Source organism: Rhinatrema bivittatum, chromosome 11 (genome assembly GCF_901001135.1).
Source record: "Rhinatrema bivittatum chromosome 11, aRhiBiv1.1, whole genome shotgun sequence".
Taxonomy (NCBI): Eukaryota; Metazoa; Chordata; class Amphibia; order Gymnophiona; family Rhinatrematidae; genus Rhinatrema; species Rhinatrema bivittatum.
In genome coordinates this window covers 17,768,804-17,788,324 of record NC_042625.1, presented here as the reverse complement: position 1 = coordinate 17,788,324, position 19,521 = coordinate 17,768,804, and the positions used below count along the sequence as shown (strand labels likewise).

Genomic DNA, 19,521 nt, shown 5'->3' with positions numbered 1-19,521 from the left:
TCCTACCTGAGGTATGCAAAATTATTGGCAGCAAAATCAAAAAGGTAAAAAAAAATTCATGGCTTTTTGAATTTATTAACATTTTCTATTTTTTGCATAATTTCCTCCAAAGAATTTAGTATAAAAATGTTTGATAAATAAGCAAAAAATACAACTATCATCTTTTGTTTAGGCTGACTTTTTTTTTACTCATCGTACATCCTTGCATCTACCATTCTTTATCCCATGTACCCTGCACAGAGTAGTAATTATCAACCTACCCCTCCTGTCATTCCTTGCCCCTTACTGCTCTTTACAACCACAACAAGCCATCGTGTCTTCCAAGGCATGGGGACATCTGGAAGGTAGCACAGATGAGAGAGCTGTTTCTCATGTTGGCTAAACATGATGAGGTCAATATTCAAAGCGCGTTCAGCGCTTTTTAGCCAGATAAGCGAGACATTCGCAGCTAAGTAGCAGCTGCTGAATATGCTCCCATGTTCAGCAACTGCTGCATAGCCATATTAGTCCCTTATATAACTAAATGTTAGCTGCATACGTTGTGGGCGGACAGTGGGTGAATTGGGGTGAAGTGAGTTAGCCATACAACTCATGCGGCTACCTGTATATATTTGGACTTAGCTGCATTAAGTTGTACGGCTAAGCTAGATGTGCCATAGAACAGATCTAACCTTATCTAGCTAAGTGCCGCTGAATATGCATCATAACTTAGGGTCACATTCAAGATCGTGACCTTAGAAAATCTAGGCCTAAGTTATTTAACTGGCCAGTTTTGAATATTGACCCCGTTCCTTCTTTTGTCATCACTAATGACACTGTTAAACAAAACTTAACACAACACATTATCTTTGTTTTGAAAACAAGTGGGAAAGTTCTCAATTTGACATACATAAATTCTTCCATCCCCATTGAGGGTGAGTCAGGAAATAAACTGCTGTGTGCTTACTCAAATGATATGAATCAGTGTGAATCCTCTTGGAATTCTACTGCATGCATTACTGAATGAAATGTCCGGCAATATTGCTCATGTCTATTGGTCTAATGAAGACTTTCTGACTGCAGATTGGTCATCGAGACTTTGATGTGGAAAAGCGTCTTCGGCGAGACCTGAAAAGGACGCATGCCCTTCTGTCAGACTTGCAGCTTCTACTGGCAACCATGGAAGAATCAGGACAATCAGTAAAGGAAGGAGAATTGGAGAAAGTTCATGGCCAGGTTAGGTCCATATTGCATTTATAGTCCATACCGCAATTTAAATTCAAATATCATCTAAGATTGTTCTGAGAGCATAAGCAAATATAGAGTTCGATTTAGAAATAGGCAATATAGGCATGTGCCTAGGTTAAGGTTAATGCTCACGTCTAGTCAGAAAAATCAGTCTTAACTTTACCTAGATAAAATTACATGCGTAACTTTTTTAAGGTATATTCAGCGGGAGACTGACTCTCAGGGACAAGTTATGTGTGTAACTTTGCATGGATAAAGTTGCTCCTTGCCATTATTGACCTTCATATGTTTATAAAGGTAATTCAGGAGTCAGACATCCAGGCTGAAGATGGTTATTGGTTCACAGAGTTGCACATGCACAAGGCCAGACTTAAAACCGTGGCACCTATAAGAAGAGGACTTAGGGTCCCCTGGAGCTCAGATTAGGGTGCCCCCTGATTGGTTATCATTAACTTTACCCATACAGTGCAGAATATGCATGCACACTGAATAAAATTACATACATAAAGGCGTTGAATATTGACCTGATGCTACTTTTAGTTATTTGTATTTACTGTGGAGAGAGGGTCACTATAAGGAAAAATGCTTATATTAGACTTACATGATTAGGAACACTGCAGGTTCTTTTAGGGGTTGAGGGAAACAAAATACAATTTCAAGACTGTCTATTCCAATTCTTTTTAATCATTTTATACACCAAACAATCTTTTACCACCTAATAGGAGTACGAGTTGAATGCACAGACTTTACCTCACTCCAAATGTGCTACCTTCCTCTCCTCACAGGGATGTTACCTGATAAACTCAATAATACAGTTCAATACAACTTTACTGAATGAATGTGATGGACTCATAAATAGCAAAATTATACTTCACATCTACATGGGCAAGCTAGAATGAAGCCAACAGAGTTAAACACTCTGTTTATAAACTCAAAAGTCTTTGTGGTAAATAACTAAAAATGTATTAAATAAAAATAGTGTAACTTCAGCTCAGGCAAAACAAAATGAGATCTCTCTAGATGATACACTTTTCTTCTCCTTAACTTCAGAAAGCTCCCAGTTCTAAATTAAGTTATATGATGTAAAAGTTGGTATCTTTGGCCTGGATTTTCTAATGGCGCACGGCTTTCTGAATCCCGCGGTAACAGGGGTCGGGGGGGCAAAGCGGGGGGCGGGCCTGCGAAATCCGGCAGCGATCGCACCACCGCGGTATTATCGCTGCCGGCTTTCGCATCCAATAGCGCCACCGTGAAAGGTGGTGCTATTGGGCGCGCTACTGGCGGCAATAACGGGTCTTATCTTATCGCCACCAGTGAAGTTACCGCCACGTCTGCCCCGACTCCTCCTCTTCTGGTCCCGACTCCACCCCTATCTAGCTATCGCATGTGAAAAGTCCCTTTTTGCGTGGGACAGGGATAGAAAATGATCCCCTTTATTCCTTAGGAATGCACAGGCTTCAATGGGGAAACCCACAATTCCCAGTTTCCCAGGTCTGGAATCTTGCACTCTGGAAATTCCTTGTTCAAAAGATTATTTAGGGGCAGTTCAACTGTTGAACATTCTGGCTCTCACTTTATACTAAATTTGCTAATCTCCAAATCTCCACTAATGGAGTTAAAGGTACTTCATATTAATATAGGAAACTACCACCTATCTCCACTTTATTATTATTATTATTATTATTATTTGTTGTTTTTAAATTGTTGTCAAGCAGAGTTTCACATATGAGCTTTAGTAGGGGTTAATTTTTTGACATTTGTGTTCTCACTTTATACTGGCATCTGTCATGCAGACAAAGGAAATCCACAGGTCATGTGATTTCAGGGTATTAGGTTGCAGGATCCTGCAACCTTTCTCCAACTCCCCAATTGCTTGGACAGCATCTGTATATTCCCCCCATCTTTCTCTAGCTCTCTCTATCGCCTCCCTCCAGGATCTTGGATTACAGTCACACTCCTCTGGTATGAACTCACTCCTGATTGGATGGGAATCCTTGCAAGGCTGTCTTATCTGTCCCTGGGATTGGCTAAAGAGCCATACAGATTGCAGTATGCTGGTTGGATCTCAACTAGGAAACAGTCCAGCCGGGGATTCAGTTTAAGTGTGCTGGAAAAAGTCATAGACTACCCATTCTGACCTTTGGATCCAAAAAAGGCTGAAAAGGGCCACAGCACACTATAGCCAAACACCAGAGTTTTCATGTGCAACAAATATTTTGGTTATAGGTAGAAACAAAAGTAGCGCTGCCCTACATGTAGTTGGTGTTAAGCCCGGCAGCTCACAGAGCCGACCCATGAGCTGCCTGACTCACCCCAGATTGCTGTGGACGTCACATGCAGCAGAGTCGCCGCCGATTCCATCTTGCCCTGCTCCTGGTGCTACTCCTTAGGCGCGTGCACATGCCACCAAACCCCAGTTATAGGATCTGTGGCATGAGCAGAACCCTCTTGCCAGGTGATCACATCAACACAGCTGGGTATTTAAGCCCAGCCGCACTCTTATGCCAATGCCTCAACAACGGGTCTTCTATGTGTGTGTGTGTGTTGCTCCAGTTCCTGATATCCTGTGTTTCTGATTCCTTGCCTCATCCAGCCTTGCCTCATCCTACCCACCTTGTCCAGCCTCAAGGCAGGTGAGGCAGCTGCTTCAGACGGCAAGATTTTGAGGCGGTAAAATTGGCCCCTGAAATCTTCCTGCCATAGCTGCCTTACCCTTCATTCAGGCAAACAACTCTGCTGGCAAGAAAACCTACAGTGCTGGCAGCGTGAAGCAGAGACCTACTGGCGGGGTTTCCACTCCCCACCAGCAAAAGAAAGGTCCTGCGGTGGCACGGAACTGTGACTTGCTGGCAGGGTACCCACTCCCCACTAGCTAAAGGATGATCCAGCGGCGTCACTGCGGTGCCACCAGCATTTTCCCTGCAGCCAGCGGACGTCCATCCGGGCGCTCAGGTCACGGCGAGGGCTCATGCGCCTTCGCTGCCTTGAGCACCCAAATTGGACGTGCGTTCATGCACCTTCGCCGGCGGGGCTGCTGGAAGCCGCTTTCGCTGCCGGCTGCCCCCAGGAGGCAGGGGAGCCGCGATGGGCACCTCGGGAGGAGGGGAGAGAGGACTGGGGCTGCTGGAAGCATGCAGTAAGTTTACTTTTGTTACAATTTCTATTTGCTTTAATAACATGTCGAGTCGATTTTCGCCCTGCGCCTTGCTTCGGGAGGGGGGGAGAAAGGACTGGCAATCCCCAATGCCCGAGCATAGGAGAACCAGGCCCGAGCGTAGGAGAACCAGGCCACACCATGTTACTCGCTTGCTCCAACCCACCCACTTATTTGACCAGAGCCTGCCTATTGCTGTCACATCCCTCTAACGCCAGGGTCAGGGTAGGCGGTAAATTAGCAGGTTAAAGACGCAGCAAAACAGTTGGTTTAAAAGGTGATAATCGGGCCCCACATTACTGTATGGGAGGGAATAGCTAATCCGATTGTTTACATATCATATACATGCCACAGGCGGAAAGAGATACGCGTCGATTTAAAGAAGCGGTAAGGATTGGTAAAAATGGATAGTGAATCGCGGGTTAGACTTACGCGGCCAAATTGTGGGTACAAAGTGGGTTAGAAACAGGGTAACCGCGGCCGCACTTTACTGTATCGGCCTGTGAGTTAGCAAAGACTTCGCTTCGCTACTCTGACTGCTCTAAGTTGCACACTTAGAATCCGCTTTCACTCTAAGGGCCTCGCTCCTGCAAGAAGCTCTAGACACCCGCTCCTTGGGGGTCTCTCGCTTCCAGCTTCCCTTCGGGGCTTCTCACTAAGACAACTATTCCTCGGGAGTCTTTCTCTCTATTCTACTTTCAGGATATTGGATGTTGGGTACTCGCTCCTCAAGGGCCTGTCTACATTTATATCTTGCACCACGGACCTTCAGTCCCACCATTCTACCACCAGGAAGACGCCTTCATTCTGTGAGTACCTCTAAGATCCGGCGCTCCAAATCCACCCACCAGCCGCAGCATTACCCGCACTGCAGGCTCCTGCCTATCATGAACATCTGGGTGAGACTACACTTCTGTACTAGCACTTGGTAGATCAGTGCCTTACCTTCCTGCTTTCACCATCTATCTACAGCAGTACAATAAAGACTCTATCCATTCTGTGTCTGCTATCTGTGTCAGCCTATCGCAGTGGTTCCCCACAGGGCTCCTCCCAGTGGGTGGAGTCAGCTCCATTGCGACCAAGGGTCCACAATGCCACAAACACAATTAGAGGCTAAGATAGTAGTTTGTAATACATAAGTACATTTCAATAACCTTCACGTATTAGTCAGTAAGTTGTCATATTACACTTTACATCGCTCATTACTTTTGCTCATTCTACTGACAATATCTATGATTTTTGATAGTGAATTTATTTGCATATTCATAATTTAAGTTAAACAATATGCATTTTTGAAGAGCCATATCTTTAGTTCACATTTTAAACTCTTTCTTTCTGATATTTTATTTATTTATTTAACATTTTTATATACCGAAATTCATGTAGCAATGTTACATATCATTTCGGTTTACATTATAACGTTAAAAAAGCATGAAAGTATGCAATTACATCGAACAATGTAATATCAATGTCTGATATCAGACGATACGTCTGATATTAGATGTATCGTCTCTGGCAGAGAATTCCACAACTTGGGGCCCGGTCTTAATGTATACTCCGCGCTGTAGGCACAGTTTAGTCCTTTGTTTTGCGATCTTAATGTTTGCTGTTGTATGTATGGTTGAAGTGTCACGCCTATTAAGTAGGCTTTTGTGTCATTGATGATATTAAAAATTATTGTTCAGACTTTATAATGAATTCTTGATTGAACTGGCTGCCAGTGCAGTGCGATCAGAGAGGGAGTGATGTGTTCTAATTTCCTTACCCCTAATAAAAGTCTTGCGGAGGCATTTTGTAACAACTGTAGAAGTTTTAATAGTCCTGAAGGTAGGCCTAGTAAAAGGGAGTTACAGTAATCTATGTTTGAAAATATTAGTGATTGTAAAACAGTGCGGACGTCTTGTAAGGTTAGTAAAGGTTTCAACCAATGCAATATTCTCAGTTTGGAATATCCTGATTTAATTTGCTTATGTGCTTTTTCCTTGTCAAGTTCTCATCGATCTGTATTCCTAAGTCCCAAACTTGATCTGGGAGTGTAATGTTAAAAATACCCAGGTCTAGCGGTGGCGGTTTGACTATAGTTTCTCCTTAACCGCATGATTTTAGTTTTTTTGTGTGTTTAGAGTTAGTTTCGGTTGAGAAAGTTCTTGTTGTATTGCCTTCATGTATGTTGACAGTGTCAATGCAGTTTTTTGAAATGATTTGGTGAATGGAATGTAGAACTGCATGTCATCTACGTATAAGAAGAAGTTGATTTCTAGTTCCACTACTAAACTACACAGAGGCAGCATGTAGATGTTGAATAATGTTGCTGAGTGCACTTAACCCTGGGGGACACCAGTATCAATTGGGAAGGTGTCAGATATGCGATTGTCTAGTTTGACTTGGAATGTCCTATCTTCTAGGAAGGAAGAGAACCATTTGAGAACATTTCCATCTATTCCAATTTTTCTCAATTGATGGCATAGCAGGGTATGGTCCACAGTGTCGAAGGCTATTGTTAAATCAATAAGTTCCAGGATATAAGATTCATCATTGTCAAAGCCCTGTAATACAGGGCCCATTAAAGAAATGAGTAAAGTTTCTGTTGAGCAATTTTTTCTGAATCTGAATTGGTTTGGATATAGAATATTATTGTCTTCTAGGTGGTTTTCTAATTGGGATAACACTGCTTTTTCAAGGACCTTTGTGATAAAAGGCAAGTTGGATATTGGTCGATAGTTGTCCCACTCGACAATTCTGCAAGATTTATTTTTTTAGGATTGGTTTAATCACTGCTTGTTTTGCCCTAGCAGGGAACAATCCTTCTGATAGCAAGTGGTTAATTACGGTTGTGATTGTCGGAGTGATTACATTGTGTACTATTTTCAGGGAACTTTCTGGGATTGGGTCCAGTGGGTGGATAGCTGGCTTGATTTTTGTAATGATTTGGTTAATTTCGAGTTTAGTTACTAATTCGAATGTGTTCCATTTTGCTTACTCATGTTTTTCTTCAGTTTCTTTTGTAGCGAGCAAGTGGAGAATTGTGTTTTTAACCTATTAATTTTATCTAACACAGAAGTGGCATATTCTTTGCAGGAATTCTTTGAAAAGTAGTAGTTTCTCGAGATGGAGGAAGATGGGTCTTTGATTCAATTTTTTACTGTTTTGAAGAGTAATTTGGAATTAAATATCACACCGTGGATCTGTTTAGAATGGTAATCCTTTTTTGCTTTATTGATTTGTGCACAGTATTTTGTTAGGAGTGAACCTTTACTAACCTTACAAGACGTCTGCGGATGGGCATTTCTGCCTTTGTTTCTCAGTTTTTCTCAGTGTCTGCTTAGTGCGTCTAAGCTCATTGCTGTACCATGGTTTCTTATGTTTTGAGTTATTCCGTTCATTTTGGAATATTTTTATATGATCTGGGCTTAGGGTATCTGCTATCTCATTGATAATTTTATCCCAAGAGTCAAAAGCTTATTTTTAATTGATTTTTCAAGTATTTTAGGTTCAATCTTTTTTCTGAGGGTGAAGTTTGATTATTCTTTGAATTTGTTTGTTTTGTCTTGAGGAGGGTTATTTTTGCTTTAATTAGTTGATGGTCAGACCAGGGCAAAATTGTGTGAGATGTATTTATTATACAAATAATGTACTTGGCAAATATTAGGTCAAGAATATGTCCAGCTTTATGAGTGGGGTTTGTTACAAATTGTGACCATTCCATTGCTTCCGTTGTATCTAAAAACATTTCACATACTGTAGTTTTAGGTGTTCTGTCTACATGTATGGTAAAGTCTCCTACAATTAGAGTACTGTCAGGTGAAGGAAATGCATTAGTGAATAATTCAATTAGTAGTGAGCAATCTTTTTGAAGTATTCCAGGGGGCAATATACCATCCCTAAATTTAGTTGTGGTGATTTTAGTATTGCCACCTCGCAGGGAGATGTAATCTCTACTTTATAAGGTTTAAGTTTGAGTTTTGTTTTTTGTTTTTTACTGATTATTAGTAGACTCCCAACTTTCTGCTTAGGTCTGGGGAAGTGAAAAACATTGTAGCTGGGATGAGCAATTTGATTTATGATCACATTATCTTTATCATTCAGTCAGGTTTCAGAAATGCAGAAGATAGCTGGATTTAAATCAAATCTTCTACAAGATTTATCAGTGGGATTTTTTTTTGACAGACATTGAACATTAATAAGAGTGAACGCTAGGCAGGATGAGATTGTAGGAGAGCTGTTACTTATCTTGGGGTAGACCAGCTTTGTGTTCTTTCTATGGTTGTGTTTTGGGATTCTCTTTGGTTTTCCATATATTCCCCATTCTAGGTTATGTTTGATAATGTGTGTCTGCTCCTTTCTTGTAGTTGTTTGTTCAGAGCAAAATTACTTTTCTTCGGTTTTCACTTCGGGAGCGCACAAAGGAACAGTCTCCTTTGTTGTGCTCCTTTGTGCACACCAAGGGCGCGTGTCTGCCGGCGCAAGCACCTCCGGTGTTGCTGCTACGCTTCTGCTCCCTTGGTGATGGGCGGGCAGTGGAGTGGTCTTTGGTGGGCAGGCACAGGCCAGCTGGAGCCGGTGTCATTGGCTTCCTCCGTCTGGCCGGGGGGGGGGGGGGAGCGCCCTTCACACATCTGCCTCACTGGTATCTCTACGCTCCGGTGGAGGAGCAGGTTTCAAGGCCTGGCACACAGAGTCGGCCACTCTCTTACCCATAAGAACATAAGAAATTGCCATGCTGGGTCAGACCAAGGGTCCATCAAGCCCAATATCCTGTTTCCAACAATGGCCAATCCAGGCCATAAGAACCTGGCAATTATCCAAACACCAAGAAGATCCCATGCTACTGATGCAATTAATAGCAGTGGCTATCCCCTAAGTAAAATTGATTAATAGCCATTAATGGACTTCTCCTCCAAGAACTTATCCAAACCTTTTTTGAACCCAGCTACACTAACTGCACTAACCACATCCTCTGGCAACAAATTCCAGAGCTTTATTGTGCACTCTTGCTCCCTTGGTGGTGAGCGGCCAGTGGGGCAGTCTTCAGTGGGTGGGCACAGGCTGGCTGGCACCAGTGTCACCAGCTTCCTCTGTCCGGCAGGGAGGAGGAAGCGCCCCTCACATGCCTGCTCCGCTGGTATTTCTCTGCTCCGGTGAAGGAGCTGGTGTCAGAGCCTGGCACACCGTGAGCTGGCCGCTCTCTTACCTGGTGTTGCTGTGTGTGTGTGTGTGAGAGTACCTGTATAAATGTGTGTGAGAGAAGCTAAGGTTTGTGCACCCTCCTCCAATCTACGACAATCTCAGGAGGACTGGAAATCTAAAGTTCCCAGGTATGGAGAGTGAGAGTTTTTTTTTTATCCTTGTTAGTTTTAATTATTAGATGTGATGTATCTGCTGTTCTGAAATATTTTATTAGAGTTTGGTAATATTTAAACATTTTTATACTTATTTTTAATTGGCTGAATTTATCAGTGGATTTGACATTCTTTTTATGGTATGTTTAATGTTTTATATTTCTTGATTGTGTTTGCATTGCTTGCAGAGTTTGGCTTCTTGTGATTTTTCAGTTCAGTTTTTGTCTGCACATTTCAATTTATATTTTATGATCTCTTTATTCTGCATTTGGTGAGAGTCTATCTGTGTTCAGCATGTGTGACTCAGGTTAGGTATTCTGCTAACATGTAGTTTCTGTGTAGGAATTTACAACAACCTGGCTTTAATCTGTTTTCCTAATAGGAGGTGAATTGGTGTTTAGGGCCTGATGTAATATTTGCAGTATGGCTTTTTCATAGGTTGAGTGCTGGCAATTATGATATGGAAGGCTTGCTATAATGGAATTGTAGTTCAGTTTATTCCTGGCTTTCTGTGGGTCAAGTCTACACCCAGTGCACTTTACCATAGGCCTAATACCATATGGGACCCAGTAAACCACCTTGATTACTATGAGAAAGGTAGTTTATTAAGTCTATTAAATTATTATTATTGAAAGTGTGTTTTCTTTGCAGTGTATGCCTATATACTATATGGGGTAGATTTTAAAAGGGTGCGTGTGCTACCCGGCGCACACACATGTATGCCGGATTTTATAACTTCCGCGCGCAGGTGCACGCAAGTTATAAAATCGGGAGTAGGCGCGCGCAAGGCGGTACACAATTGTGCACCTTGCGTGAGCCGAGCTGCGCTGTCTTCCCCCGTTCCCTTTCCCCTAGCCTGAACTTCCCACCCCTTCCCCTAACCTTTCCTCCCCCTAGCCCTACTCTAACCCCCCCTGACCTTTGTCTTACCTTTTGCACCTGCCTCCAGGCAGGCGCAAGTTGTACGCACCGGCAGCCTGCCGGCAAGCGATCCTCCAACACAGCGGCAATGGCCGCTGTGGTCAGACGCCTCTGGCCCTGCCCCAGAACACCCCTCCCCGCCCCCAGACCACCCCTTTAGTAAAGCCCCGGGACTTATATGCATCCCGGGGCTTTACGTGCATCGCTGGGCCTTTTTTAAATAGGCCCGGAGCGTGTAGGGCTTTTAAAATCCGGCCCTATATGTTGTTGTAAGTGATATTTTTACTTCAGAAGATTGTACTTTGAATGTCTATTTTCCTCATGCAATCTGTCTTTTTATGTTGGGGAAGTTAATACATTTTAAAATGGAAAAGAATGCATAAGTTGTAATTATGTGGAGAGGGGAGGGAAGGGGGAATGAAAGGCTGTAAGGTTTGCCTAGGGCATCATTACCCTTGTATCAGCCCTAAGAGAGAGTGTGTCACACATACAGACTCCCACCATTCACCAACCTCTCACACCCCCAGGGGGCAGATCCTGGAGAAGAGTGGGAGGCAGGCAATAGGGAATGGAGGAGTCCTATTTCTAGCCAAGGGCTGCCCCGCCTCATTAAACATTTCTCTGGTACTCCTTAGTGCAGACGCCGAAGACTGAGAACAGTAAAATAACAGGCCCAAAAACTGAGTGGTTAGAGCAGTGGGCGGCAAACAAGTGAAGGCAGGGTTGAAATCCTATTGCCATTCCTAGTGACCTTGGGCAAGTCATTTCACCCTCCATTGCCCCCCCCTGCCCTGGCCCTTGGTGATTTGATCTGCACAGGGCCATTGGCGGCGGGGGGGGGGGGGGGCACCATTTCATCCCTCGCTTCGGGCAGCAGATTGCCTTGAACTGCCCCTATTATCCAGTGACTCCAGTGTGCATTCGTCCTCCTTTGACTTGACTCTCTGGATATTGACTGCTTGCTTGGACCTGACCATGACTGCCTGCGGCCTGGAACTGACCACTCTTGCTAGCTGCCTGCCCCAACCTTGGCCTGTCTCTGACTCTGTTAGTCTGCCGCCTGCCTGACCCTGGCGAGCATTTGGATTTGTTATCTTCACTGCCCTAAGGACCCACCTAAGTCCTGCCGGCCGCCAGAACCCAAAGTCTGAACCTGCTAGGGAGGCGGCTGGTAAAGGTGAAGCGCCAGACTCTCCCGCTATAGGTCACGTTCGCCAGCTGCCAGTTTAGGCCTCGAGGGTTTGCCCTTGAGATTATGCAACTACGCTGCAGCAAAAAGGGCTCACATACCTGCTACCCTTCACAACAGGATTGTACCAAGTACTTTATCCTGGATCTGAGAGTAACATAGACTAGTGTTTCCCAACCCTCTCCTGGAGGCATACCTAACCAGTCAGATTGCAGGATACCCACAATGATTGGAGACCCAGGGTATACAAATCTATGTCATGCATATTAATTGTAGCAATCCCAAAAACCTGACTGTTAGGTATGCCTCCAGGAGAGGCCTGAGAAACACTGACATAGACCATCATGGTACCATGGGCCCCCTCCCACTGTTAAAGGTGCTTGACATAGTATTAAAGAAGACAAAAAATAAGCCCCAAAATGCCATGTCTCTGCCCCTCCTCCTCACCCTTCCCCCAGCACTTAGAATACAGGCAGCTCGGATTTCTGAATTAAATACTGGACCTCAACAGAGTCAGGTATAAAACCATAATAATGGCTTATCTAGGCTTTGCCAGGTGTAGGGTATAAAGGATAAAACAGGCATCCAGGGATTTGAGAGGGGGGGAGGGGTTTGGGTGAGAAGAAAAATAGGGATAAACAGGATCTAGGGTGGTGGGAGCCGAAATGATAGTGTCATATTGAGGGCATAAGTGTGATAGTCATGGCGGGGGCGAGGCAGAAGCAGGCTGCGGAGTGGGAGGGAGGGAAACAGTGGCAAGCTGTAGGCAGAAGGGAATGGAGATAGTGTGTCATGGTGGGAACAGAGGGGAAGTGAAAAGGTAAGGAAGGGTTGGGAAAAATGCAACTGCCATAGGAAGAAGGGAGGGGGAAAGCAGGAAGAATGAAGCAGTCTGAACGAGGGCTGGGCAGGGGATGCCAGGCTGGGAAGAGCAATGGGCAGGAGAGTGCTAGGCAGAATTGATATCACAATATACAACAAACGTAATAACAGAGCACACACAATAATTTAAATGAAAATACAATTATGTTTCATTAATATTTTATGGTTATTACAGTCTTTGTTAATTCATGTTTGCTACCATAGCACTGTTCCCCAGTTACCATTATTTCCAATACAATGTATTGTTATAGGAGTTTTTGTGGGGATCTAGAGCTCCACTAGACTATGAATTAAAGATCCAAGGAGACTAGGGGAGAAAGTGAATAAAGAAAGGCCCCTCATAGCAAAAGAATAGTTAAGAACATGTCATACTGGGTCAGACCAAAGGTCCATCAAGCCCAGTATCCTGATCCCAACAGTGACCAATCCAGGTCACAAGTACCTGGCAGGGATCCCAAGGGGTAGATAGATTCCAAGCTGCTTATCCCAAGAATAAGCAGTGGATTTCTGCAACTCTACCTTAAGAATGGTTAATGAACTTTTCTTCCAGGATCCTGTCAAAACCTGTTTTAAACACAGCTACATTAATAGCTTTAACTACATCCTCTGGCAATGAATTCCAGAGCTTAATTATACATTGAGTTAAAAATGAGTTTTAAATGTATTACAAGTAACTTCATTGTATGTCTTATGGTCTTTGTACTTTTCAAAAGAGTAAACTGATTACTTGTTTCATTCCATTCATTTTATAGACCTCTATCATATCTCCTCTCAGCCATTTCTTCTCCAAGCTGGATTCCTAACCTCTTTAGCCTTTCTTCATAGTGGAATTGTTCCATCCCGTTTATCATTTTGGTCACTCTTCTCTGTACCTTTTCTAATTCTGCTATATCTTTTTTGAGATGTGGTGACCAGAACTACAGCTATGGGCAGCGCTGGTACAAGAGTATTAAATACCTTAAGTGAACCTTCAGCCTTGTACCCCTTTCTCCCAAAATAACTTCAGGTAATTACATTCATCATTCATTATGAAACCCATCACCACCATCTCAGTACAATCCTGTAACAATGGGTACTTTTAAATATGAAACTTTGCTTTATAAATATAAACATAATACAAATATGTGTCAGAAATCATGTCAGCATCTGATGAAGGGGTCAGCTGAGATTTTTTTGGATGAGGGTTATACAAAGGTTGCCAACATTTCCACAGACCAGGATTACACACGCATGCAAATAAGGGGTGCCTCCCCTTATTTGCATGTATTTACATATATTTACCCCTCAGCCTCTGAATCTGCCTCCTCTTTCACTCTTCTGTCTGTTACTTGTGCCACCTCTGTCTCTTTCTGCTGGCAAAAGATAAGGTGACCTCTGACACAATCCACTTGCAAGGTGTCTCTTACTACGTGGTTGTCCAGTAACGCAGCAAAGCAATAGATAAAAGGACTGACCCAAGCAAGCAAGAGAAGACCGATGGACTGAGGCGCTGCCAGCCTGCACTTCTCACCTAAGAGATATGTCAGGCCATATTATTATTATTCCTATTATCTAATGTATATTCTGATTGGTTACTTTCTCTGATTATCGCAGTCAGCCCTTTAGTGTTATTTGTTCCACCCTCCCAACCGAACTGAGAACACAACAAAATTTAAAAACCTTCAAAAAAGAACTAAAAACTTGGATGTTCACCAAAGCCTACCAAAACACCCAATGACTCTTTGCTACAACTTCCCTCCCTACCGGCCCATATAAACATGCTGAACCAATCCAAAGCACTTAATTTAAACCGTACAATTTAACAACCAAACTATGTTTATAACGACTAAGATAACTTTGTTAACAAGCACATGAACTTTTAAACACTCTGTTACACATCGAAACTTTGTAAACCGTTGTGATGGCGAAACCGAACGACGGTATATAAAACTCGATAAATAAATAAATACATAAAAAAACAGAATACTCAAGATGAGGCTGCACCATGGAGCGATACAGAGGCATTAGGATAGTTTCTGTTTTATTCTCCATTCCTTTCCTAATAAGTCCTAGCATTCTATTTGTTTTCTTGGCTGCTGCTGCACACTGAGCTGACATTTCAATATATTATCAACAATGACGCCTAGATCATTTTCCCGAGTGGTAACTCCTAATGTGAAACCTTGCATTATGTATCTATAATTTGGGTTACTTTTCCCTAGGTGCATCACTCTGCACTTGTTTACATTAAATTTCATTTGCCATTCGCATGCTCAGTCTTACAGTTTTACAGTGTCTTCTTGCAATTTCTCACAATCCTCTTGTGATTTAACAACTTTAGATAAATTTTTGCCATTGGCAAATCTGATCACCTCACTTGTTGTTCCCATTTCCAGGTTGTTTAAAAATATATTAAAAAGCAGTGGTCCCAGAACAGATACCTGGGATTTACTGTTCTCCATTGGGAAAGTGTACCATTTCTGTTTTTTATCTTTTAACCAGTTGGCAATCCATAATAGGACACTTTCCCCTATCCCATGATTTTTCAATTTCCTAAGAAGTCTCTCATGAGGCACATTGTCAAATGCTCTCTGGAAATCCAGATATATTGTATCAACTGGCTCACCTTTATGTTTATATATGCCCTCAAAAAAGTAAAGAAAATTGGTGAGGCAAGACTTCCCTTGGCTAAATCCATGGTGGCTTTGTCCCATTAAACTATGCTTATCTATATGCTCAGCAATTTTGTTCTAACATTTTGCCTGGCACAGATGTCAGACTCACTGGTCTGTAATTTCCAGTCTTCAGGTACCATAGATAACGTTACTGATAGTTTACAAATTTCTAAAAGCAGGTGCGTAATTTAATTTCTTAGTTCTTTCAGCACTCTGGGATGTATACCATCTGGCCCAGGTGATTTGCTATTCTTTAGTTTGTCAATTTGCCCCAGTATATCTTCCAGATTCACTGAGATTTGTTTCAATTCCTCTGCTATTCCTTTGAATATCATTTCTGGCTTTGGTATATCTCAAAAAACAAATCGGAAGCCGATCCAGTTGGCTGTGATACAGTAAAGACAATGAGAATCGGACGATCAGAAGAAGCCCTTTATTTCAATGCCCGACTCTGGCCGAGTTTCGCTCATAGAGCTGCCTCAGGGGCAATTCAATTAGCAGGACTTAAAATATGCCTGCAGGGCTGCTGTCACACTGTCACAATGTCACAATATCATTAGTGTCTGCAGAACACTCTGACATTCTTTCTGGACACTAGCAGAAAGAATGTCAGAGTGTTCTGCAGACACTAATGATATTGTGACATTGTGACAGTGTGACAGCAGCCCTGCAGGCATATTTTAAGTCCTGCTAATTGAATTGCCCCTGAGGCAGCTCTATGAGCGAAACTCGGCCAGAGTCGGGCATTGAAATAAAGGGCTTCTTCTGATCGTCCGATTCTCATTGTCTTTTTTGGTATATCTCATACATCTTCCTCAGTGAATACAAAAACAAAGAATTAATTTAGTCTCTCTACTATGGCTTTGTCATCCCTAAGTGTCCCATTTAACCCTTAATTATCTAATGGTCATACTGACTCCCTCGCAGGTGTTTTTTTTTTTTTTGGGGGGGGGGGGGTTGTTTTTTTTTTTTTTTTTTTTTCCTTGAATGTACCTGAATAAGGTTTAATTATGAATTTTTGCTTCCATGGCTAGCTTCTTTTTAAATTCTCTCTTTACCTTCCTTATCAATGCTTTGCATCTGACTTGCCAGTGCTTATGCTGTTTCCTGTTTTCTTCATTCAGATCCCTTTTCCATTTCTTGAAAGATGTTCTTTAGATATTATTGCCTCTCTCACCTTACCTTTTAACCATGCCAGTACTCATTTGGCCTTCTTTCCACCTTTTCTAATACAAGGATTACATCTGGTTTGGGCTTCCAAGATGGTATTTTTAAAAAATGTCCATGGCTAATGTAAACTCTTAACCTTTGCAGTTGCTTCTTTCAGCTTTATCCTAACCATTTTCCTCATTTTATCACAGTCACCTATTTGAAAGCTAAATGCTGTTGCAGTATATTTTTTTAGTGCACTTCCTCCAGTTATTAAATCAAATTTGATAATGTTGTGATCACTATTTGTTGCATCTGGCACTTACCTCTAGCCCTGAGCCCAAAGCAACATCCTCCAACGCCGGGGCAAGTCCCTGAACAAATGCGCAGCAGGCCACCGCACTCAACCTGCCTCAGATGCTGCTACTTTCTCTGGGCCCTCCTAATGTGCACACGTGCCCAACGCTGTTCTTCTTAAAGGCCCGCAGCAGGAAAATGCTGGCAGCTCCCAATATCACCAACAAGGCCTATAAAAGGCCAGCTCAGCACTTCCTTGCCTTGGCAATAGGTCAACTACAATAGAGCAAGTTGCCTCAGCAACTCATTTCTGAGTTCTTGATCCATGTCTTTGTCCTGTGGTCAGTAGAGATGTGAATCGTGTCCTCGATCGTCTTAACGATCGATTTCGGCAGGGAGGGGGAGGAAATCGTATCGTCGCCGTTTGGGTGTTTAGAGTATCGTTAAAATCGTTAAAATCGTGAACCGGCACACTAAAACCCCCTAAAACCCACCCCCAACCCTTTAAATTAAATCCCCCACCCTCCCCAAATGCCTTAAATTACCTGGGGGTCCAGCGGCACACTAAAACCCCCTAAAACCCACCCCGACCCTTTAAATTAAATCCCCCACCCCAAATGCCTTAAATTACCTGGGGGTCCGTAGCGGCGGTCCGTAGCTTAAATTACCCCCGGGTCCGTAGCTAAATCGGGGGAAGGGGGAGAGCAGGAAATCCGGCACACTAAATCGTGGTGTCTTCAGCCGGCGCCATTTTGCAAAATGGCCGCCGCAAAATGGCGGCGGCCATAGACCAATATGATTTGACGCAGGAGGTCGTTCCGGACCCCCGCTGGACTTTTGGCAAGTCTTGTGGGGGTCAGAAGGCCCCCCCAAGCTGGCCAAAAGTTCCTGGGGGTCCAGCGGGGGCCCTGGAGCGATCTCCTGCCGCGAATCGTTTCCGTACGGAAAATGGCGCCGGCCATACGCGTATGGCCGGCGCCATTTTCCATACGGAAGGAGATCGACTGCAGGAGGTCGTTCAGCGAGGGTTCGCTGAACGACCTCCTGCAGTCGATCTCCTGCCGGCGCCATTTTCCGTACAGAAGGAGATCGACTGCAGGAGGTCGTTCAGCGAGGGTTCGCTGAACGACCTCCTGCAGTCGATCTCCTGCCGGCGCCATTTTCCGTACGGAAACGATTCGTGGCAGGAGATCGCTCCAGGGCCCCCGCTGGACCCCCAGGAACTTTTGGCCAGCTTGGGGGGGCCTTCTGACCCCCACAAGACTTGCCAAAAGTCCAGCGGGGGTCCGGAACGACCTCCTGCGTCGAATCGTATTGGTCTATGGCCGCCGCCATTTTGCGGCGGCCATTTTGCAAAATGGCACCGGCTGAAGACACCACGATTTAGTGTGCCGGATTTCCTGCTCTCCCCCTTCCCCCGATTTAGCTACGGACCCAGGGGTAATTTAAGCTACGGACCGCCGCTACGGACCCCCAGGTAATTTAAGGCATTTGGGGTGGGGGATTTAATTTAAAGGGTCGGGTGGGTTTTAGGGGGTTTTAGTGTGCCGGGGGTGGGTTTTAGGGTGTTTTAGTGTGCCGCTGGACCCCCAGGTAATTTAAGGCATTTGGGGGGGGGTTCGGGAGGGTGGGGGATTTAATTTAAAGGGTCGGGGGTGGGTTTTAGGGGGTTTTAGTGTGCCGGTTTTCCTGCCCTCCCCCTTCCCCCGATTTACGATTTTTTGACGATAAATCAGGGGAATTGGTATTGTATCGTGGCCCTAACGATTTTTGACGATTTAAAATATATCGGACGATATTTTAAATCGTCAAAAAACGATTCACATCCCTAGTGGTCAGTCTTCTATTCTTCAGTGTCTTCTCCTTGCCTCCCTGCCTACCTATCCACCCCATTTTCCCTCAGACAGATCTTCAACTTTGACACTCTTCTATGATTGAACTCCACCTGCCACTGACCACTGCCTGACTCACAACATGCCTGAACTCAGCCTGCCACAGATCTCTGCCTGACTCATGACCACCCCTGAACTCTGCCAGCCACTGATCACTGCCTGATTCTTGATCATGCCTTATTTAGTCTTGCCTTACTGTTCCTTATTCCAAAGGGTTTCAGTTCCCTAATTAGTTTTTTTTTTTTTTTTTTAGATTAGACTGCTTGCTGTGGCTAAACCTTCAGGGGGGGATCTTCTCTCCCGGATCCCTTTTCTGTAATATATGGCTCAGAAAACATACAGGAAGACTTTTTTGGAATTTTACAGATAATTCATCATTTATTAGTATTTAATCATAACAGCAAGCATATGTTTTATTATATGTAATGTTATACGTATTTTTAAAATGTTCCAGTATAACTATAATATTGGTTGTCTTCCTGGGAGAAGGGTACAATGCAATATACACTCTGATGGAGTTCTAGCCTTCTTCAAATATGCAGTATTCCAACCATTCCTTATATGCAGTTTTTCTCTATCTCACCTCTGACATTCTGCTTGTAGACAGCAGTCAGCTCCTGACACCAGTACACACATTTTCCTTTATTCTACTTAACTTCCCATACCCCCCCCCCCCCCCAATCTGTTTCCCCTCCGGTGTTCTCATGCACAGTTTCTGTAGTGAACTTTGGGTTCACCTTTTCAGGTCACAGTGATTCACAGGCACATGCGCATGTCCTCTGCCAGATAACAAGTTTCCCTATGTTGCTACAATGGT

At 43.6% G+C, this 19,521-nt stretch overlaps 1 protein-coding gene across 1 annotated transcript in view; it reads left to right on the top strand.

The window, feature by feature from the left end:
* Window positions 1-19,521, top strand: part of MYO18B (myosin XVIIIB) — an 815,563-nt gene that overhangs the window by 562,243 nt on the left and 233,799 nt on the right. The window contains exon 35 of the mRNA XM_029619020.1: window positions 1,063-1,215. Within this exon, the coding sequence (XP_029474880.1) occupies window positions 1,063-1,215 (153 nt within the window). The remainder of the gene's footprint in view (window positions 1-1,062; window positions 1,216-19,521) is intronic.